Raw genomic sequence first — 23,336 nt, 5'->3', positions numbered from 1 at the left:
ACATTAGAGCAAAACGTTGGGGCTGCATTACACTTAGTATGAAATAGTTACTTCCTCAGCGTTTTGCTCTGTTTGCGGCTAAAGTAAGAACAAAACAATTGCGTAGACAAAACCAACATGTCTGACACGGAAACATTTGTGGCTTTTCAACTTTTTATTGCAGCTCATCTTATAGTTTAAGAGCAGATGAGGTCGGGGCCCAGCTTGTTTGGAGTTCTTTACTTCAGTAGTTTTTAAAAACATGGGAAAAACCTAAACTGTTTAATACACACAAATGAGAGCACCCATTTATTTTTTTTGGAATGCAATATGCTTTCATATTTAGATACTATCAAGAACATTTTATTTTGAAAGTCACAGTGCACATGCCTCTGAGACCACAGCCCATCTTGACAGCCAAACACTGATCTTGAAAACAGAATATTTGCCTTTTTTTTTTTTTAATATACAGGATCTGGGTGAGAAATTTTTCCAAATTTGCTCAATGTTGTAAACAGCACCCCCCCCCCCCCCCCCCCCCCAGGTCTTGCAGAAATCACTCAGGAAGTGGTGTCATCTTCTGCTAAAGCCACGCCTGCTTTTACGCACGCCACTGCAGGAGCAGGAGCTGGGGGATACATGTGAAGTGAGGACTGCCTGAATACACTTGCAAACAGATTTTTATTATAGCTTTATGGGGGGGGGGGGGTGGGCTTTTTGAACTTCTACAAAAATAGAAAATAAAAAATTTGCTGGTAACATACATCAAAAAGGACATCCACTGACAAGAAGTTGCTCTACTTGAGGACTGAAGCACCCAGTGACATTAATCTGTCCAACACTGGCTTCAGTGCAGAGAAGCTGCTTGCACATCCATGCGCTGCAGCAGGTGCTGGGACGTTCAAAGTGATGATGAAAGCGAGTTAAAGGAGACTGGAGAATACAGTGTTGATGGGGGGGATGGGGGGGTCCACAGCAGAAGTGGCACCTCAGAGACATCGGATGTCTAAAACGACTGTCACTACTCGGCACCTGACCGTCATTCCTGAGTACGTTTCAAGGTGGCACTACTGAACCCTACGCTCCATCTTAAACACTAAAGGGAAATAGAGTGCGCCTGCGAGTCTGGAGCAAAAATGTTTTGAGCTACGAAAATCTAGTGATGCACAAGTTCTTTATAAAGGAAAGGGACTCTGCAGATGAATGACGGACTTCGTGGCAGCACTTGGTGGAAACAGTGACGACAAAGCTCATCAGAGCTGCTGGATATCACTGACGGGAGGAGCAGCATGAAACAGGCTCTGTGGGTGGGGGGGGGTGTTGCTATAGAATCGTGCACCGTCTCTGAGAACCCTTTTTGCTTTTCTTGTTGCGGTAGGTCTCTTTGTATTTTCTGATCTCCCGCACCAGCGAGTAGAAGGCCTCCTCAACCCCCTGCCAGAGAAAAAAAATGGATGAAACCAAAAACGTCACTAAAAAAAAAAAACCTTCCGTTATTTGCCTTCCAGATTTCTACAGACTTGATGTCACCATCTGTCCTACTAACCTGTCTGGTTTTGGCGGAGGTCTCCACGAAGGGGACTCCGTAGCTCCGGGCCAACTCCTGCGCTTGCCGGGTCTCCACAGTGCGGGTGCTCAGGTCACTCTTGTTCCCCACCAGCACCATGGGAACGTTGTCACTGTCCTTCACTCGGTTGATCTGCTCTCTGCGACACACAAAAATCCGCGTTCAAAACTCCCGTTAATGTGTAGCTATGTATGTTTCTACAACAGTTTTTGGGGCTCTGGGTACATAACGCACAGCCATTGGATGACAGAACTGATTTGGTAGTAACGCATGGGCGATGTTCCTTTTATTTCACGCAAGTGCCAACTGTGTGAAAATTGAACATGGAGGAGAAATTAATAATTGCGGCTTGTGTCAGACCGGATTTACATCTTTCATATATCGGAATAGAGCTGTGGACGAAAAAGCCTGGAGCCAGATTCATCAGATTTGCACCAAGTCCCTTCCAAGTGTATGTGACGGACATGCGCTAGTAAATAGTAGACAAAGAAGAAGAAGAAGCCCCTCCCTGCTTGTCCAGTGTGAACACCATGGACTGAACGTAGCTTTAGATGCAGGGCTGTCCCGATCCAGGCCATCCAGGTCATGCATGCTTTTTTCCCCAGTATCTCTGTTCCACCTGCTTCTGATCACCTGGTGTTCAAAGGTATAAAGCCGCAGTGACGTGGGTTTATGGACAGAAAGAGGGCAGGGGGCCCTTGTGGTCTGGATTTGAAGACCCCTTACCTTAGACATTGAGACTGTTCTACATCATAATACAGCTGCATTTTCTGCCAACAAAACACAAGCCTCAAACTGCTTCACTTCCTAAAAGTAGGACTCTGCACATCCCGCATGCAGCCCTGCTCACTGACCCTCCACTGTCTCATTCATGGTCTGCACTGTAGAGGTGCAGCAACATGTGATTCTCCAGCAAAATCCCTATCGAGGCACTTTTTAAAAAATATTTAACTCAGGCATTTACTAGTTTGTTGACTATTTGGCCCACAGCGAGTCTCTAAATGAAATACCTGCTTTAGCACAAGTGTTGCTCTCTAGCAAAAACATTTACTAATAAGTAGAGAGTAAATTGTATACATATGATTCCATTTTTCCATTGGAATTAATGAATTGGGACTACCACAAAATTATGTTATAAACCCCATCAGTTGAATTTTGGTCTTTTTACTTTGCTTCCATGCTTTTAATATGATAGGGTGGTACAGGAAATCAGATTTGAGACAGAAACTAGTTGCAGAGGCTCATTGAAGCTGGACAGGCGACATTCTTCACACTTATAGTCTTTGCAAAAAGGTCAAACAGTCAACTATGTGCAGAAACAGAGCAATGCAGGCAGGTTTGGTGTGCGGGAGGCTGCACTTGTAGAGCTACTGGATGCATTTATATACATATAAAAAAAAAACCTATAAAGACCAGATTACTTGTATTTTTTGAAAGCTTGCTTTTTCCTCAGTAAATAAATGTCCCGGTGCCACTGATGATAAAGAGCGTTTTACTTTGCCAGCCGCCACTGCAGTTGCAAATGTTTGAAACCAGCAGAGCATTTAAACACAGATCCCGAAGCGTCCCGTACCTGTACACATGAACGTCCTCAAAAGACTTTGCGTTGTTGATGGCAAACACACAGAGGAAGCCCTCTCCCGTCCTCATGTACTGGTCCCTCATGGCGCTGTACTCCTCTTGACCTGCAGTGTCCAGGATGTCCAGCAGACACGTCTCTCCGTCGATCACCACCTGCTTTCTGTAGGAGTCCTGTCCCACAGCACACAAACGGTTATCAACAGAGTCGATGGAGGAGAACGCTGTATCGCATAGGAGCGGGAGGAAATTCAGTCAACTCTGAAACATTTCCAACTTTAATGCAACTAATATTTTTTTCATGCTGTCAAAGGAGAGCAGACAGAACCAAACATGACCCCAACAAAAGCTTATAAAAGGCTCTGATCAACGTAACGGCGCAGCCTCATTTTAAATATTTGAGCATCCATCCTCCTCCGTTTGACAGATTTCGCCGCAGATGTATCTAAAAACTTATAAAGAAACGCATTGAAAATGTATTTTACAAAGTATTTATGAACCACATACAAATCAAAAGGGAGCACTCGTTGCTGAAGATGTAAAAAATTCAAAATGGGATTACATTTAATCACAAACCCCACATTTTTTAATATAAATGGAAATACACTGAATGAAATCTTTGTGATCCATTTGGTTGCTCCAGGTTTTATTTAGTGCTTTTTTATGTTCTGCAGACTTATTTTCTCATTCATGATCACAAAGAATGTCTACTTCTATAGCAATTATATATGACAAATGAATACACAACCTCCAACATCCTATAGATGAAGGGAAAGCGCCCCTTACCTCAATGGTTGGGTCATATTCGTCCACAAAGTGGTTCTGGATGAGCTGGATGGTCAGGGCGCTTTTCCCCACACCTCCAGCCCCGACCACCACCAGTTTGTACTCGGTCATACCTGAGGAGGAGACCCAACAGGTGGACGGCGTTACAAACCGAGCTTTCATAATCTCATTACCCCTCCTGTCAGCTGATCATTAACGAGATCCACCCGCTTCCTTCAGCTAAACGGACATTGCGAAGAGAGAGAGAGAGAGACCGACCCAGATTCATTCCTTGACGTTTGCCTTTTTCTTTAATCGCAGCTGATAAATCCTCACAGGCACAGCTGCATCTTTTGAAAACACTACTGACTGTTATGAAAGGGAACACTAAAAGTGATCTTACCTGTGTGTGGAACTTGTAACACCGAAATTACAGATGAGTTTACGACGAATTCACAATTAGCATGCTACATACTAGCGTTAGCCCCAACCAAATCTCTCGTTCAAACCAGAAGCTCTACACTAACATTTGTCTCAAACAACTTTCCTCTCACATAAATAGCCTTCCAAATGTCAGATAAACCCCTGAAAAGCTTTTAAACAAAGTCAATTTTTAGAGAAAAGTCTGTCTGAATTGCAGCTACTCCTACTTCTCCATTGTGGTTCATTGTAAAACCAAGTCTTTTAACGTTAATCCTTCACTTTAAGAACCAATAAGGTAACTGTGGCTGAACTAACGAGAAATTAGACCAATCACAGTTGGATATGGTCTTTAGCCCCGCCTATAGATTGGGATTCATCCAATTGCAAAGAGGGAGGACTTTATTTGGGCGCGGCTTTTTGGGCTGCTGTCTACTCCATCACCAACCCGTAGATAAATTAATAAAAGGTACATTTTAATTGTTTATATGAATGATAACACGTAGAAATATACAGCTAGAAAAACAATAAGAAAAATTCAGAAATAAGTCTTTGTGGAGAATGTCTTCTGTTTTACGCTCGTTTCTGAAAATCTTTATTTTGAAAGTTTCAAGCGGAAACATCTTTAATCAAGACCCCGATTATGAAGTCAAAATGCAATTGTGAAAATCCTGAAAATTATTTAAAATTGATGGCATAACCCATGTTCAAAGCGCTAGAAGTTTTTTTCTCATTACTTTTTAAAAGTTATTTGCAGATAGGAATTTATACATTTTGAGGTTAAAAGAGCGGGATTTTTATAGTTACGTGTGTTTATAATTAAATCTGTCTTGTGATGTAAGCATATGTATGCGATAGATGAAATTAATACCTCTAAGATTCTGACTTGTTTACCAGCACAATGCTTTATAAATGTTAAGTCGGTACTGACAGTCAAGTCACATCGTGGGGATCTTTAGCGCCCTCTTGTGGTCATCAGGATAAATTGACTACTGTAATTAGAACTACTCCCCCCAAGCTATTTCCTGTAAAGTCTGTCAAAAATACAATGTTTAAAAAAATCAGGTCTTTAAATTTTTGTTTAATTTTTTTTTACTTAAAGTAAATAATTAACAAATTTAAAAAATATAGTTTTATCAAAGCTTCCCCTCTCGTCACTAAAAATGTGTGCGAGTCCACCAGTTTTAAGATAAAAAAACATTTCCAAACTCACATCATTTTCTAAAAAGGTGAATGGACATTCATGCATTTACACAAATGAGCGGCACCATTTTTCCTCCTCACTCTCACTTCTCTCTCTGTGACGCTTGGGTTGCCTCATGCTCCCACTGAGTGCATCTGCTGTCCTATCTAATCTTTGCCTAAAATCACAGAGATAATCCAACATCCATCTGTCCTGAAAGAATAAAAAGAGAAATACATTGTACTCTTTATGTACAACATTTAACCTCAATATAACGTGGGACGATAAGGCAAGACGTGAGTGAAAAGCCCTAACAGCATGATTGTGCAGAATCAACACCAGCCTCTTAAACTTCTTAAATCTTTATTTTCTCACAAGGTTATCTCACATTTTATACATTAAATCCCATCTACATGTTTGCATCCTTAAAAATCATCACTTCCTTGTTTTAAACTTATTCTTATACAGATTCCCATCAGATAATGACACATTTCATCGTGAGGGGCGATGACAAAAATGAAACAGCCATAAACTGAAAAAAAATAGGAAACTTGATTAAAGATACACAGCTACAACACTTCACTTGGAAATGAAACTGTTCACAGGAATAATCAGTCAAGTCTTAAAGATGTTGCACTCTAAACAATATAACTTAAAACTCCAACCCTTTGTTAACAGATATCACCAACATATTTTCACTCTTGACATTCTTTTTTTTTTTATTCTTAAATGGAATCTATAAAACTTTCTTGTTGTAATCTATGTATGACTGTGAAGAACTGCAGTCCACATATTGCACAAAAATTAAGTACCTTTGCTAGAAAAACACCCAATTGCTCAGGTGTCATGCCATTGTTACGGAAAGGGTGCTGCTTTGAAAGGGACCGGCTGAACAGAGCACATTCTCTGCAAACCTTTGATTCTAAATTCTTCAAATTCATTCACGTGTGCACGCATTCAATCTGTACTAGCTGTCAGTTCCGCTTGATGGAAATCAGGTGGGTATCATCGAGTGTTGTTTGTAAATGAGAGGAACAGAGGATAGGGCAGGCAGGGTACAGTGCTCATTAAAACATGCTCACCGCACAATTTCCCAGCACCTGCACGCACTGGCTGACACAGATAGGCTGAAAAGCTTTGACCCTCCAACACAGACATGACTTACATGGGGAGAAGAGGGGGGGGGGGGGGGGGGGGGAAACTAGCTGCTTGAACAGAGAGAAAGGCCTGAACAAAATGCAGTTTGTGCAAGCATTTTCAGAAGTACAACTTTTCCAAGCGAGTAAACCGACTGTTGTTTTGGCCCATCTTTTTTGGATGAAGATGGGGGGACTATAAACTTTCAAGCTTCTGATCATCATCCCCAGGAATTTGTGACCTATACTCAGGTCAGATACCCAGGTGAGATTGAGTGTTTGACAGGTTTTAAACTTCATACGTATGGACTGACAAGACATCCAAACACCTTTTTCCTCTCAAAAGTAACAACATGGAAATGGACAGAAAAAACTGTAAAGACATTGCAGAAATGAATCCATACAGACTTACTTAATCATCGAGTGGTTGACCCATTTTCCCAAATATCACCGCTTAAAAAAAAAGGCGCTGTTTTCCATTCATTCCTCTGATTTGAATTGAATGCTATAATTTATCCCTTGTGCTATCTTAGATGACCCCACCCTTACATTGACGTGTTCTCCCTACCATGACAAAGGCGGATAAAGGTGGAAAGATTTCATGTAATCCATGGACACCAGTGAAGATCACAAATCATTGTAGAAAAAAGGTTCAGAGCACTGTCTAGTGGGTCTAGATGACCCAACTCCCAATGTTAAAATGCCTAGGATAGCACAAGGGTTACAAGAAGCAACACCACATTTTGTGATCAGCAATGTTCTCTGCTTGTGTCCTTTCAAAATAAAGTTTAAAAAAAAGGAGAAGAGATTGTGTACACAGTTTACACATGACAGTACAACACAATGCCTGTTGCATGAGCAAACTGTTGCACATGCAAAAGACCAACACACACACACGCACACCGAAGTACACAAACGCTTGCAGGGATTTCGCGGAACAAGACCAGTCACTCTGAACCCAGGAGCAGGGCGGATGTGTGGGAGAAAAGGTCCAATTTAGTCAATTTTGTCTACTTTAAAAAAAAAAACCATCTGATGCCTGCATGTCCGCACACACACACTAGGAAAGAAGCAGACACACACTCTCAACATGCACAAGATGTAAATGTTGTACAAAAGCACACAGCAGGGCATTCTGGTACAGCAGTGGCTCTCATCCTCCCTCGTTCTTTCCTTTCGTTTTCTTTGTGTCAATTCACTCTCTTATGTCAGCTCTTTCTCCTTCTCCCTCTCATGCATGTAGGAGTTGTGTCCTGGAGGTTGAACATACTCCTCAGACTTGTCCCAGTCTGTCACCCATCCCGCTCCTCCTCCTCCTCCTCCTCCTCCTCCTCCTCCTCCATTTGAACCAACCACCGGTTGATTGATGGCTCCGTACTGCCCGCCCCCTCGATATAGTTCCTCAGTCTCATTGGCTAATTCATCCTCATCAATTATGCCACACTTCTCGTCACTTGTGTCCTCAATGTCCGCCCACGGCTGCTTTTCTCCCGATGCAAAGAGTCCTGAACGGGGAAAGAAACGTCTGCATTTAAAGCAGAAACTCTTGGCCAAACATGGATTGATCAGAGTCCTACCATAGAAAACCACTCCTCCATAATGAACCAGTGAAGCTATAAGGAAGACGTACTGCCACTCCTCTCGGGTCTGAAACGATTGAAAGGTTTCCTCTTTAGCACCTCCCACGTAACGTACCTTCAAGCTTTCACAGGTTTTGGAATAATCACCTTGTGTTTGGTCATGGCTCCAACGATGAGAGGACACACCATTCCAGATAAAGTACCAACGCCGTTTGAGATGCCCATCAGTATGCTGGCATATCGAGGGGCGATATCCAAGTGATTGACATTAAACCCTGAAGGAGAGAACACAAACAGCTCTGGGTGATGTTGCTGAAAGTTATAGTCTCTGTAAGACAGATGCACTTACAGTAGGTGAGACGGACTAGTATGGGAGAGAAGGATGTGCAGATGAGCAATAGCATCTACTTTTACTTGTACCTCCCAGGTGTATAAATTATGAATAAAGTGTCTCTCAGCCCAGAATCAGAGGGACTGCTGTGCTGAACAGCCTGCAGGTTTCTTTTTTCAATTTTAGAACAAAACTACCATCATTAGTAAACAAACCTTAGATATTTTTGTTTTTTTTCAGCTCTATACTGCCATCTTAATTCAGTTTGGAGCTGGTGTGCTTAAAAAATGCTGTAAAAATTATTATTCAACAAAATACAACTCTTTCGGATGATTGTGTTGTCAAACATGTGAAACTGCTCTTCTGGAAACAAACAACATGAACTTTTTTTTCTTGTAACTACTTGGATAATTAAAGCAGGAGCTGCTTTACTTCTCTCACTATAAAGTAGGTTTTCATTTTAAGTATTGATGTTCTTGTTAAATCATTTAACCCTTGTGCTATCCTAGGCACTTTAACATTGGGAGTTGGGTCATCTAGACCCTACAAGACAGTGTGCTGAACCTTTTTTCTTCAATGATTTGTGATCTTCACGGGTGTCCATGGATTACATGAAATCCTCTCCACCTTTATCCACCTTTGTCATGGTAGGAAGAACACGTCAATGGTCCTCTTGACCCCATAGGATGGCACAAGGGTTAAGAGGGTTTTGTAAAGATTTATGGAGCATGTTTCCAGGATTTTTGTTGAAATATGTACAAACCAAGCCGAGCATTTGTACTGGGCTTAAAAATAACCAATGAATGGAATCTAGTTGATCGTCACTTACAGAATCCTGTTGAGATTTTTGCATTTAATGCGTAAAATGCTTCCATTGCTTCCATAATGCATTTTCTTTTATTTTTAGTAGGAAAAATAATTTTTCTTTTTTAAATGTTAGATGTAATTACATTTAAAAAAATGAAAGAACATTTAAAATGTAACTATGACAGCTAGCCCTGCTTTGCTGCAAACATGAGTTTTATTTTTATTTATTTATTTTTTTGCTTAAATGAAACAGTGACAAATTGATTTTGCACTCAGGAGCAGTTTGGGGCGTTTTCCAGATGTATAGATCTCTTGATCCCCTTAGACACAATCACCTGCAGTGATCAAGCTTTAAAATTAGCCTCATTAAATCTTAAAATGTATGCCTAAAGTCATGTCTAGTGAATGCTGCAGCTGATCTAACAGTTGATGAGGCCTAAAGAATAAAAAAAAAATCGACTTGACTGAAAACTTATAATGTTGAAAGTTAAACGGAATCCGTTTTTTTGGTAAAAGCCCTTGTGAGGTCACTCACCTGAGATGGCAAAGCCGCTGAATCCAACAGCGAGAACCAAGAAACTAATAGCAATAACTTTGGTGTGAGAGTATCCCACCACTAGCAGGAGGGTGGCCTCCATTCCAAACCCTGAAACAGGGAAAAAGCCATCATAAAAACAAGAAGCAAACCAACACAAAGTAGTGTGATCCAAATATGTTAAAAATATCTTGTGAGTTTGTCAGCGCATGCTGATGTGACCTTTAGGTTCTGCTAAAATATTAATATGATTCTAAAGATGCCAGCTGCTGCTCTTCATTCCTAGTGGAAAATGAATAAAAATGTCACATAAACAGTTTTAAGTGGGTTTGTTCAGGAATTTGTTCCTTTTTAGTTATTTTTTCAACTCCAAAAAAAAAACTCTCCTTGTGTTTGATTTATTACATTGCTTTTAAAAACAACAACAAAAAAGTAGTTTGCTGTGTGTTTTTCTTACAGTTCTCTCCTGCACTGGCCTTGACTTTAAAGCCTCACCTCCACAGTTCATGAGCTTCCTGACGTTGGTGGTGGTCATCAGGTTGTGACTCCTCAGGTAGTCAGCCAGCTGGCCGCCAATAGGCACAATGATCGTCATCACCAGATGGGGCAGAGCGGACACCATCCCCACCTGAAAGACAATGACGGGGGGGAGACGTGGCGCTGCAGTGTGAAACACAAGGCAAAGCACTTTTCTGTTCTCTGAAAATAGGTTCACTAAAACTCGAGTGTCTTTTTGGACCCAGTATATGTTTTCATTTAATTTTTTCCTTAGTTTTTCACAAAACTAAGACATTTCATTTATTTTATTAACCTTTTTTTAACCAGGTAAAACCCATTGAGATCAACATCTCTTTTGCAAGGGTCAAGAGGTCAGCAGCACACATCATGCATCATGATAACAATATAAAATGAACCCATGGAACGGTTTTTCTTTAAAATTTAAGATTAAAATAAGGTAAGATGACTTAGTGTTATAAAAGGCAATAGACGTAAAACAGTCAGGCATATTCGGGTGTATTTTATTTTGTAGGCCTCTCTAAGTAGGGGAGCAAATGTACATTTTATTTCAATACATCCAAGTATGAAACATATTCTCACAATGCTATAAATTTAACTAAATTTTAAACCATTTGACTTAATAGGACTTTTTTCTTTTGATAAAATAATCAAATTTAACGGTAAATCGCCACATACTTTAAAGAATAAAGCATAAACTCACAGAGGTTTATTTATTTATTAAGGAAAGTACAAAATATTAAAGATCATTTCAAAATAGGAAAGATCAAAATGAGGGTTTTTTGCAGCGTTCCTCACTTGCCTCTACAGTCACCAGGCAGATAACACAGAACAAGATGAAACATGGATCCAGATTAAGTATCTCAGTAAAAACACTGATAAACACTAGTCCTTAACTGGGAGACTAGATGATAGTTGATGATAAACTCGGTTAAAGTGAGTTTTGAAAGTTTGTACACTCTTTTATGGATGGTAGGAGGCTCTCCTGGATTTTACTGGGTTTAAGAAAAACAACGTTTTACCAAAAGTTGTTTTACTTTCTCTATAGGAAGTCCAGGTCCTGTTTTTCAATGTTTAACGTGAGAGAAAGTTGATTTTTTAAATTCTAACATGGATGGTTCTAAACAATGCTAATTGTAAATATGTGCCAAAAAGTGACTAAGTAAAGTATTTACATAAAATTACGAAAATGATTCAAGACAACATTTGTAATACGACTTTGTCATTTTTCAGCACCTGTGAAAAATAATGGAATCCGTCAGACAGTTTTGTATCTATTTGACCAATTTCATAATATTTAGAAAGTAAAAACAAAAGTGAAAACATCCTATCTTCTTTAAAAAGTTCAAGTTGATGATCTGACAACTTGGTTCTTTCTTTCTTTCTTATTTGACTTTCTTTTCCTGTTTGACCAAAGAACATTTTTTTACATGCAAAAATAAGCAGGCGATGACAAATGTTTGCAGAGACTCGCAAACATGTGAAGGAAAGATTATTTCTTTTTGGTTTAGACTCACCTTGCTGATTTCAAAGCCAAAGACTTCTTCAAAGTAAGCGGGTTGGCTGATGAGCAGGAGGTAGAAGGTCCAGCTCCTGCAGAAGTTGGCCACAATGATGGCGTAGACCGGCATGGACGTGAAGAACTGTCTCCATGGAGTTTTAAATTTCTGCAACCGAAAGCCACACAGCATCAGAGGCAACAACTGACTTAAGTGGGAATGATGCTCACAAGAAAATCTAATGGAAGGAAGCAGAGCATTTGGACCGAGGGGCATCAGTTTACCTGAAGGGGATTAAGAAATGACGAAGACTCCCCGATTGCCTCTTCTATGTATTTCCTCTCCTCAGCTGTGATTGTGGGGTGGGCAGCTGGGCTTTCGTATGACACCAGGATCCAAAACAAGTACCAGAAGATCCCAAAGCTGCCTGAGAAAACAAGACAGACATTAGAAAAAGGAGGAAGAAGAGTTAAAGGAAATGATGAAGAAAGGTTAAAAAGTTAAAAGCAGAAACTCAGTTTTCCAAAAGCCAAAGAAAGAAAAAAAAATGTACTAAAAGAGCCACTCTGTCAAAATGGTGTTTTTGGTGTTTCTAACATTTTTCTGATGATGGAGGACATTTAGCAAGAAAATATAACTTTAACTTTGCATTTCTGAGTATTTCTTTATTCAATTCATTGTGAATCAGGAGCAGATAAAGAATTTGAGAAAGATTGTGGAAAGTATTATGGGCGGGCCACAAGCTCCCTGCTCTACTCTAGTCTGAAGCATCCACTTGCAGACAAATGGATCCATGTAAGTCTTTGTTTTCCTCGTTCCAGCTGGTATCTGGCTCAAAACTACATAGCCCCAATATTCCTCAATATTTTTGTTGCACCGGTAATATTAGGTTGGGGTTATGAGGGGCTGTAAGCTTGTGGGAGCCGCTCTGCAGAAACTACGTTTTTGTTTTTGGCTAAAAATGGCATAAACATAGTTAAAATAGATCAAAAGATGATTGGAGTTGGTCTTTAACTGAACTGTAAATGGAGATGTTGCTGACATTTGGACTTTCACAGTGCAGAAGAGATTTTTTCCCAAAAATGATGATAGTGCAGCTGATTAACAACAATAGGAGTATGAGGGTACTAACCATAGACATAAAATACAGAAGGCCACCCGATGTATTGCACCAGTATCCCAGCTAAAGGCATCGCCACTACTGCCCCTGCATAGGATCCTGAGAATTCACACAAAAAATACAGCAAAATCATTTTTATTCCACAAACTTTTCATTAAGTTTATTTTAAAAGATTTTTAATAAGTCTTTTGACTAGAGCCATTCTTAAAATCAGATCCAAAGAGGGCCGCAGAATTCTGGGAAAATGTTACCACAAAAGGCTGTTGTGGCTAACCGACTTCTCTCGAGAGGAGGCGCCCACTTAGCCCAGATCCCATGGCAGGCAGGGTATGATACACCCTGAGGGGCAAAATACAGTCAAGGAAAGTCCAACAAGACAACACGCACGCACTCACAACCTCTGTGCTGTACCTCAACAAGGCCTTGACATATCCTGACAAGGATGACGCAGCTATAATGGCAGCGAGCCGCAGATGGAATCAGCATGTTGAGGGTGGATGTGGCCACAATGGCGAACCCAAACACTCTTAAACACAAAAAAGGACAAACAACTCAGACTGAGCAATGAGAATATATGGAAAGATGCCACACAGATCGTCAGGATGTGTGATGATCAGCAGTAAAATAGGACATTTTGGGCTGTGATTGAGCACAAACTGACCTGTTTGCTGCAAATTTTTGACATATAAATCCACCCGGGATCTGTGTGACTATGTAGCCCCAGAAGAAGGAGCCATGGATCATCCCCACTGTCTCTGGATCCCAGGTGAACTGTGCAGCCTGTAGGGATGAAAGGGATGACAATCATTAGTTTGAACTCATTGAAATGACATTGCTTGACTATGTATTGCTTTTTCAGGAATTCAACGTCATATCCATGTCAGTGAGAAACAATATCACTTTCATTCACTTCATTTTTGCCTCTTACCACAAGCACTTCCTTGTTGCCTTTGTAGACTGTGTGGTCGTTGACCATGCTTACGATGGCCACACCGAGGTTGCAGCGGATACCAAAAGAGATGCAGAACCCCAGGCCAGACAGGATGGCGATGATGTACCGCCTGGGGAGACCGAAGCAGGTACAGTCCACCACGGGCATTTCCTTCTCCTCCACCAGCTCAGGGCGGCCCTCTGCCGACAACTCAATGGTTTCTCCATTTGGTTGGCGTTTCTCGATCAACCTTAGAGCAGAGAAACATAGGAAGATGCAGGGATACATTTAAAAAAAAGTTGAGATCCTAGAAAGTCTTTTGTTGTCTGTTAATAAAATTAAATATTATTAACAAATGCTATTTTAATTATAATAATTATAATTATAATAATCTGTGGAAATCTGTGTGGAATACAGTTTCGGAGTCTATTTTATGAACTTTCTTTTGAAGTACAATCTCGTACGCCAACTGTAAACAAAAACAAAAAAAGTTGATGTTCTGGAATACTTTGTAATTCCAGTTTTAGTTAGTACAGTAACTATTTATTTTAGTCTATAGACTAAAGTAATAGCATTTAAGTAGTTTAAAAGTGTGTTGACGTGAAAATATCTAGAGTTTTCTAGAGGTCTGAGGTTGCCTGTGAATATTTTATTCAATATCTGTGTGTTTAATGTTACTTCACTGTTTTTAACCAAAAGCTACTTTGTTCTTGGCCAACAGAGGAATCTCTTAAATTGTAGTAAGTACTTAAATGCTCAACTAGCCTTATAGATATTCAAAGAAACCCAAAAAGTAATACTATCAAGTCACAACTAAAACCGGTGACAATTCAGGTGGGAAACATAATCATCGTCTGAAAATACGGTCCGATAGTTTAAATTTTATGTGTCTAAAAATTCAGTCTCACAGCACCAAGATGTATTTTTGTTTTTTCTTTACCAATGTCCTGTTTTGCGTCACAGATTCACATCGTTTGTGTGTCCGTCTCGCATGGACACGCGCCTCCATGCAGACAGCCTGCTCCATGTTGGGGTCGTGTCCGACTTGGTGAGTCGCAGCATGTGGAAGCAGCTGTCACTAGTTAAATAGCAAAGGCTGCATGTGTCTTTTTTTTTTCTTGTCCTCTCTTAAGGACCTGAAGCCGCACTGGTGCTTTTTAATTGGTAAACTAAAACTAAAAAAATAAATCATTTTTTTTTAATTTACAGTCAACAACAGCATTCAAACCAAATGGTATATTTACTGCATGAAGTTTCTTTTTCCATTTTTTTAAACAAACGTTCAAATGTAATATTTTTAAATTGATTGTGGTCATAAAAAAATCTTTCATCAGATGTGACCAGTCAATGTTTTAAGAGGCAAACCTAATTTTTTTTCCTGCATCAACTAAAATATTGCAAATTTCGTTTAACCGCACACATCTAAAGGATGTCAGCAATATCTTAAGTTATTGTTTAACATGCACCACTTCTATCTTTATCAAGTAGCACCTTCCTGGGTCGCATTTTTCCACAGGAGTCACACAGAGAAGTCAGAAGAGAGGCCATCTGTGTTTTACAGCCCAAATACCCTCAACAACAGTTCCCCACTAACACACACACACTCGACCAGCATACCTCTGCTTAATGAGACACAATGCCACAGTTTCCAACATGTTCCTATTTTATCATAGTTGTGTGTTTGGTTTTTTTCGACATGTTTCAGTTCACTGCAATGCACAGCCATGTGCCAACAATCCACTTTGCGTTAGGCTGATCCAGTTAGTCAATGAGCTGGAGAATCATCATCAGAAAAAAAAGACGTGATGGAGGTTTTAAGGAGTGCTGTACTTTTAAGCAAATAAAATTGGGCTTCAATATGTCCCAAAATAAGACTGTCGTGATGATAACTTATTCAGGAAGGTTAACACAAACAGAGTCAGACTGTGGAGCTGGTTAATTATTGATATGTTTTTGAGTCAGATAAATAATTCACTCCTGCTTTTACACCGTAATCTGTCACTATCTATTTATCTGTTGGCTTGCATGCCCTGTTCTCTGCCTGTTTCACACAAGATGTTGTTACAGCTATGCATGTGGATTGCTCTCCCTCCCCCCATTTCCACACAGCAGCTTGTAATCTCTTTGCAATCACAGAACACTGAAAATAAAATAAAAAAGCATTTTTTATATATGCAAATGCAATAAATAAATCGTGAATCTGTGATCCCAAAGGATTCAACACGATGGATAACAGAGGAGAAATACTTCATGAAGCAACGCTCTTGGATCTGTAGGAGATTAACAGGCATGCAGACTTTCTCGCTCTCTTAATCTGCCTCAGCGTTCAGATTAGGATTACAAAAATGATTTACTTCCGGAAATGAATATGGAGGGGCAGTTGCACTCTGAACATGGTTCTGTACATTCCATCGTTTTGTCACGTTTCACGCTGACCCGATTCAAGAAACACTTCATATTGAAGGGATTTGGTAATTAATGCTCTCAACATGGCTGCAGGATGGTGGAGTGGATGGCACTGGAAGATCCTGCATGATTTGAATCACCACTGAGTTCTTAGGTTTGGATTTTATCTGAAAACTCCAGCTTCTTCCCACAGTCTAAAAAAGACTTCATGTGTTGATGGGTGTCTCTATATTTTCCCTTGGTAGCATGTGACTCTAGTAACCTGCTCCAGGTGTATTTCCCCTGAACCCTGTAGTTGGGACGTACTGTCATAACCACCCCTGCACAGGACTAAGTGGGAATGGAGGATGGATGTACACTCACTTCTCTGAATTACTATATTAATTTAAGAGATATGTAGACACATCTAACAATAAAAAAAGAATGAAAATGTCTATTCGCACGTATTTTTCGAAATACATCCGGTCGGTCCAGAACTTTTTTCTTGGCTGCACAGACCCAGAGAAAGGCTACAAGGTTAGGATTACGGTTGTGGTTAGGGTTAAACCACCAAATAGTTCCTAAGCGTGATTGTGTCTGCAGCTCACCGCTCCTCCAAGGGATGAATCAAATGCAGATAAACATTTTGCATACCTAGGTGTGTGACAGATAATGGAACTTTAAGTTTGAGTTTTATTTTAACTACAACAAAATGCAACCTTGGACTAACTTAAAATATCTGCGGGCAATGCAGCAAAGCGTGTCTAGGCCATACATATTACATGTGGCAAATTGAATTTCTACCACGTAATGTGCTGCTCACACGGAAAACCGTGCATATACCATCAACCAAAAATAACTGCATATTATTAGCAATGAGTCTTAGCTTAAAGTTCCACTCCAATCTTCTTTTGATCTATTTTAAAAGCATTTCCAGGGGTCTTTTGATTAAGATTGTGCCACTTTCAAGCCAACAGTTTCAGGACAGTTTCTGCAGAGCGGCAGGAGTTCCTTAGAAATTCGCTCCTGGTTGCGTGCAGAGCAACCCCGCCCCCCCTTCCCTTCTCTGTTACTGAGAGCTCAAAGCAGGCAGGTTGTGGCCCGCCCAGAGTATTTTCTGCCACAAATACAGTCTTTCTTTTCCAACTGGATTTTTTCCTCTGCTCCTGAATCACAACAATTTTTTAATAAAGTAATTATTCAGAAATGAAAATTTGAGCTTACTTTTCTTTATACATGTCCCTCAAAAATGTCACAAGAACATGTACACAAACACAATTTTTAACGGAGTGGGTCTTTAGGAAGAAACTGCCCTCGCAATTAAGTTCCTCAGTGCTGAACAAATGTGCTGACACGCCCAAAGTCAATCTCTTCCTTCAGAGTTGGGAAGGCCTTCAGGAGCAGCTTCATTAGCCATCAGCAGGCTGCAGCCTGACACCTGCCCATATGGTACGAGCTAACGAGACAAGCCCACAGCAAACGCTGCTTAATTACAGATGCCTTCCTCTAAAGGGCAAATAACCCAGTGAGTCCAAAATAGTAGAACTGTAAATAACAAATGTGGGGAGTTAAAGAGCTCATCAACCTGCGATCTAAATGCTTTTGGTGAGTTAGCTGCTAAGTTAGGATGCAGCATACATATTTGTTCTCATTTAGAGCTCAAAGTACTGACGGGGAGCAACTCCCATGGAGCTCCTTTTTTTTTGGTTTAGGGAGGAGGTGACGGTCCTCACATCACGAGTCAGAAACCAAAAGGAGCCCCAAAATATACCACGACCCTCATATAAACAGATTTAGGATTTTGATCGACGCGTTAAATATTACAATACAGTTGTCTCCATGGGCCAAAAACATTAAATTTGTAATAAAATGCAATAGCTGATAGCTAAACTAAACAGGCTAAGCTAAACTTCCCTTAGACCCTCTTTCTCTTCACAGCCTTAAAACAATTAAACTAAAATGATAAAATACACAGAATGGCCTCAACACATTCATTGGTTGATTCATTTTAGCATTAATTCCACAAAAAGTAAAATTATAATTATTTAATTATATTTATTTTACTTATATATACTTATACGTAAGGAAAAATGATAAAGAAAGGTTTTTACTGGGTTATTGTGGATCATTGGTTTAATCCACACAATTTAAATATCTGATTTCCTTTGAATAAAAGCTGAGCAGATATTTGGTTAATGCCAAAATGTTACATCTTGTTATTTTTTAGCATAATTGCCCATATCCTGCTGGATTGTCATTGAAAAAACAATAAAAACGATTTTTAGAAAGGATTTTGGTTCTTTATTGTTAAAACTGTACAATTAACATTGTATTTTGTAAATAAAGTATTTAAACTAATTCAATCATATGTGGAGTCAATCTGAGGCTATTGGAAGGCAGCAAAAAAAACAAAAGACTTTTTCGTCTGTATGTAGATAAAGCAAGGATTTAACATTTGAATTTATAAAATTGCATCATGTCCAAAGTTACAGAAAGGTTGGATCCACACCAGCAGCTTTGGGGCAACATGAGGGTGAGCAATGTGGCAAAAGTTAGACATAAAAGTGTTGCAAAAAATTAAATTCAAACTTCATCTTTATGACTGGAGATTATTGCAGTTTATGTATCTGCAATAACCTGGAATTTTGACAAAATATTAGTGCGTCTCATATGATCGATGTCCTTTGTAATAAAGGACATCGATCACATGAGACGCACTAATATTTTACGAGGAAGTCAGGAAAAGAGCAAGAGAGTAAAACTATTACACAACCTCAAATGCCCTGCTGAGTGTTCCTCATGTATTCCATTCTTTGCCTTTTCTTTTCCAGCAAACAGGAAAATGAGTTTATTTGATTATTAATCATATAATGAAATTATTCTGTTACACTGTAATATTAATATTGGTGTCTCCCCCTTTCTTTGTGAGTCTCTCACCGTTCCTGAAGTGAACAGATTGGGTCTCTGTGGGACTGTGTCACCCTGGGAGACGCCCTCCTTCCCATTCTGTCACTTTGCCTTTTTACCCCTCTTTTCTGTGGAAACACACCATCTATTGTAGAATTAACCACTATACCCAAATAACAACCTGCATGACCTTCGTGAACTCAGTATTTAAAAACTACAGATTGCGTATCACCTTACGTTTCAGTTGGCCATTATCAGTTTAAACTAGTGGAAAAAAATGAAAATGATTTATTGAAAGTGTGTGGTTTTTTTTAAAACTCCAACCAAGCAATTGAAGCAGTTCAGACATGCAGAAGCTGCACTGATATCATGCATACTAACAACACCGCTGCCAGAAACCAGCCATGCGGGGTGGTTGCAGCTGACTCTACAAACTGCTCGGCTGCAGTAAATACATCATCTGTGAATGCTTTTGCACAAACCTGCATGGATGTCAGCATGCTTTTACAAATACACACGAAAAATACCAAGAAAGCTTTTTTCTTAAACAGTTTTCAAAAGCACCCTTTTGCAAAAGGGCATAAAAATAAGAAATCCGCTGACAAAAAACTGGTACAAACCTCTGAATTGGAAATATTTCTAATAATTACTGCAGAATTTCTTGCCTGAATATTTTATTCGGAATGAAAACTGGAAGGTGGGAACACAGAAATGCACTCTGCTGCACGTAAAATGGATTAAATATGGATTACTTGTTATATTATGTGTTGGATTGGATGTTGTTGAAACATAAGCTTTCACAGTGCGGTGAAGCAATCCTGCAGATGCACTGGTCAATTCATTTTAAAGTCTTTTAATAACTGGTGGAGAACATTTTTATGTGAGAAAGCCTGTAAGATACGTGAACTTTATGATTATGGTTCAGGTTAGAGAGTGTTGGATAAATGTGCATGCAATTTTTAAGGCTTTTGTTAAAAAATGTAAAGGTATTGAACAGATGTGGAGTTTCTGTGTGTTTAATATAGAAACAAGAAATGCATTCTGATAGAGAAAATGTCTAAATAATAGATGAACTCCTGGCTGCTTCCATCAGGGGCATCACGGTTTTCTCTATGCAGTGGTGAGATTGCTCTCATCTAGTTACATCATTCAGGGAAGTCTTGTGTTCCAATTCTTACTTTTATTTTTATAAGTGGCAGAAAAAAAACATGTTTACACAATGCTTAATTTTATTTGTACCTACAAGTCTTGTTAAAAATAAAAGTTACTTGATCAGCTGAAAAAATGTGCTCTAAAGTTTGAATCGGCTCCAGCACATCAAATTTCTATCAGCATCCACTCAGGCTGTGTGCACACATGGCGTCCGACCAATGAGAGAGAAAGAGAAAAAGCCTGAGATTTGTCAAATCCAGGAGACCTCAGTCGATTGAAAATGTCCCATGCCTGTGCATCAGCAGATGAAGGAGGAGACAGCGGCTGGAGGAAGTGACATGGGCCGGGATGGAGAGAGTGGGAGGGGAGAGTTCAGGGATTTGCATGGCTCGACAGCTGGACTGAAAAACAGGCTATTTCAGGACGGGATTTATACGTTTGGTTGCTACCTCAAATCCAGAGAGTGAAAGCTTAACATTATTGCAAGTAGCTCCGTCAGTGTTTTTAATCTCTTTCTTTTTTACCTTGACATTTTGGGTCCGTCAACCCATAAATTGACATATAATTCATTTATGTTGATTGTTTTTAAGTGCTGAACCGGCAAAAGTTGACGAGGAATTGACCATATAAATGACTTTATCCATGGTACTTGAAAATGTATCAATTAAACTGTCATTGTTAAATTTCTTATTCAACGGGAAAAATGTTTTAGAAATTATTTGGAAGTTCCTTGAAAAATCCTTAACATGCTATAAATCCAAAAGAGGCTCAGGAAAAACCATTTTCAATCCAACTTAACCACAATCAGTGATTTAAAAACATTACACATGTATTCCACTGTTTCAACAAATTCACTTCTGAAAAATAAAGTTTTACAAACTGTCAATCAGTATAATTTCGAAGAAATAAGAACTAGATAGATAGATAGATAGATAGATAGATAGATAGATAGATAGATAGATAGATAGATAGATAGATAGATAGATAGATAGATAGATAGATAGATAGATAGATAGATAGATAGATAGATAGATAGATAGATAGATAGATAGATAGATAGATAGATAGATAGATAGATAGATAGATAGATAGATAGATGGCATCTGAGTATCGTGCAGGTCATGGCACTAAGGCACGGAAAGATTACATAACCAGACTTTCTTCTAATCTGAAATATCGCTTTGACCACAACTGACAAATATAATCAACTATAGAAAAATAATTTACACAAAAGAAGCAACATAATAGGAATTACGATTTATTTTTCTTCACCTCATCCATTTTAACCACTTTTTAAAGTCTAAACACTATAAACGCACTGCGCACAGCCGATTTCGTGATATCTGGGAACTCCAAACTAACAGCTGGATATCTCCTAGATTGAAAAAATATATATTTTTTATTTATTCAAAAGTTACTGGCTGTGGGACATGATGAGCGCGTGGAAACCCACCATAACGCCTCAGCATCCGCGCACCAAAACGCGTAAAAACCTGGCACAGGTCAGGAAAGTGGAAGGACCGTTTGTCATAAATTCATACCTGTGAATTTTCCCCAGAGTTTTGCCCGCCACAGCCTTGAACCTGTCTGGTCGGATCTCCATCCTTGCAGCTTTGACCCGGCCGGTGTGCTGATGTCCTGCGCGCGCGCCTTTCGTGCCTGAGCGCGCACCGTTCCTCTCAGGCTCTCTATCTCACCCCTCCCTGCACGGACCTGCACACTCCCCTCAGCTGGGCCGCAGGCAGGTGTACAAACCTCCTACCTCCAGTTTAAATTCGGGCAGACTTTGATAAATTTTGATATAACGAGGTTTACTGACAAAGAGAAACAGTAGAAAACTCCAAATGAGCAGATAAACTAGATTTTAGCACAATTTAGTGAACACAAACTCAAGTGAGAAGCCGTTTTAGTGTCAACAATAAAAATATTATCTATTAAGTGCAATTTTTTCCCCATGATTGTTATTCAGAGGAGTTGATGGTTATAAAATAAAAATAAAAACACGTAGGTAGACTTTTTATGATGTGGAATTCTGACACAGCCGGTGACATAAAAGAATGTGCAGTTATGAAAAACCTTTAAGTATAAAGTTTTTAAACAAGATTACATTTTATTGCATATCAAAGTACCTAAATGCTATCATAACATAAATTAGATTCTTCTCGGGCTATTATAATAAAATATTTATGCACTTTGAGTGAGTCTGAGAAAGTTCACATAAATTAAGGCATTAAGGTAAACAAGTGAATTTGTTAATAATGTATTTTAAAATCCTATACCTGCACATACACATGATTAAATGGCACACATCTTTATCTACATTAATTTGTAACTGTTTTCTATAGTGTCAATATTTTGTTTTTCTGAAGGTGTTTTTTCCCAACTTAAGAATCAGAGAACTACATAATAGTGATAAAGATTTAAAGAAAAAAAGAATCAGCTTTAAAAATAAAGGACATTCAACATTTTTTCTATATTTTCAAAAAAAGTAAGTGTGTTGTCATATAAGAACTTGTGACCTACAAATTTCCTCTTTGTAGTTACATCTTAACCTGTTAAGACCCAAGCTAATATTTGAGTTAACCCTCTATAAGAAGCAGAATTAACTACTGCGGTAATATCAACCCATGAGGATGCCAGATCTAAAGAGTTTAATAAATGCAAGAAACTATACTCAACAGGATTAAAATAGTATTGAAAGGATGTAAAAACTAGGTGAACCCGGCAGTTTTTAACTAGAAGAAGATTGAGTTTGAATACAGCCTCCTTAATTTCTTCAAGGACGTATTAACCCTTGTGCTATCTTAGATGACCCCACCCTTACATTGACGTGTTATTCCTACCATGACAAAGGTGGATAAAGGTGGAAAGATTTCATGTAATCCATGGACACCAGTGAGGATCACAAATCATTGAAGAAAAAAGGTTCAGCGCACTGTCTAGTG

The 23,336-nt window shown here is 39.2% G+C and overlaps 2 protein-coding genes across 2 annotated transcripts; both read right to left on the bottom strand.

Moving 5' to 3' along the window:
* Positions 1–151: 151 nt before the first annotated feature.
* On the bottom strand, positions 152–4,583 carry LOC101154954 (GTPase HRas). Its single transcript, XM_004071511.4, has 5 exons — positions 4,293–4,583; positions 3,911–4,023; positions 3,120–3,298; positions 1,526–1,685; positions 152–1,413 (listed from the first exon to the last, which is right to left on the bottom strand). The coding sequence occupies exons 2-5, from the start codon at positions 4,019–4,021 to the stop codon at positions 1,303–1,305; spliced, it is 561 nt and encodes a 186-aa protein (XP_004071559.1). The 5' UTR covers positions 4,022–4,023; positions 4,293–4,583; the 3' UTR covers positions 152–1,302.
* A 3,229-nt stretch (positions 4,584–7,812) lies between these two features.
* Positions 7,813–22,062, bottom strand: LOC101175655 (vesicular glutamate transporter 1). Its single transcript, XM_004071510.4, has 13 exons — positions 21,933–22,062; positions 13,945–14,197; positions 13,678–13,796; positions 13,428–13,542; positions 13,268–13,355; positions 13,029–13,115; positions 12,181–12,323; positions 11,915–12,064; positions 10,377–10,509; positions 9,882–9,992; positions 8,356–8,483; positions 8,206–8,275; positions 7,813–8,133 (listed from the first exon to the last, which is right to left on the bottom strand). Exons 1-13 carry the CDS (start codon positions 21,992–21,994, stop codon positions 7,832–7,834), a joined length of 1,761 nt encoding a protein of 586 aa, XP_004071558.2. The 5' UTR covers positions 21,995–22,062; the 3' UTR covers positions 7,813–7,831.
* Between the last annotated feature and the right edge of the window lie 1,274 nt (positions 22,063–23,336).

The sequence above is a fragment of the Oryzias latipes genome, chromosome 8 (assembly GCF_002234675.1).
Source record: "Oryzias latipes chromosome 8, ASM223467v1".
In the NCBI taxonomy this organism is placed as follows: domain Eukaryota; kingdom Metazoa; phylum Chordata; class Actinopteri; order Beloniformes; family Adrianichthyidae; genus Oryzias; species Oryzias latipes.
This window is presented reverse-complemented; position numbering and strand designations above follow the sequence as displayed.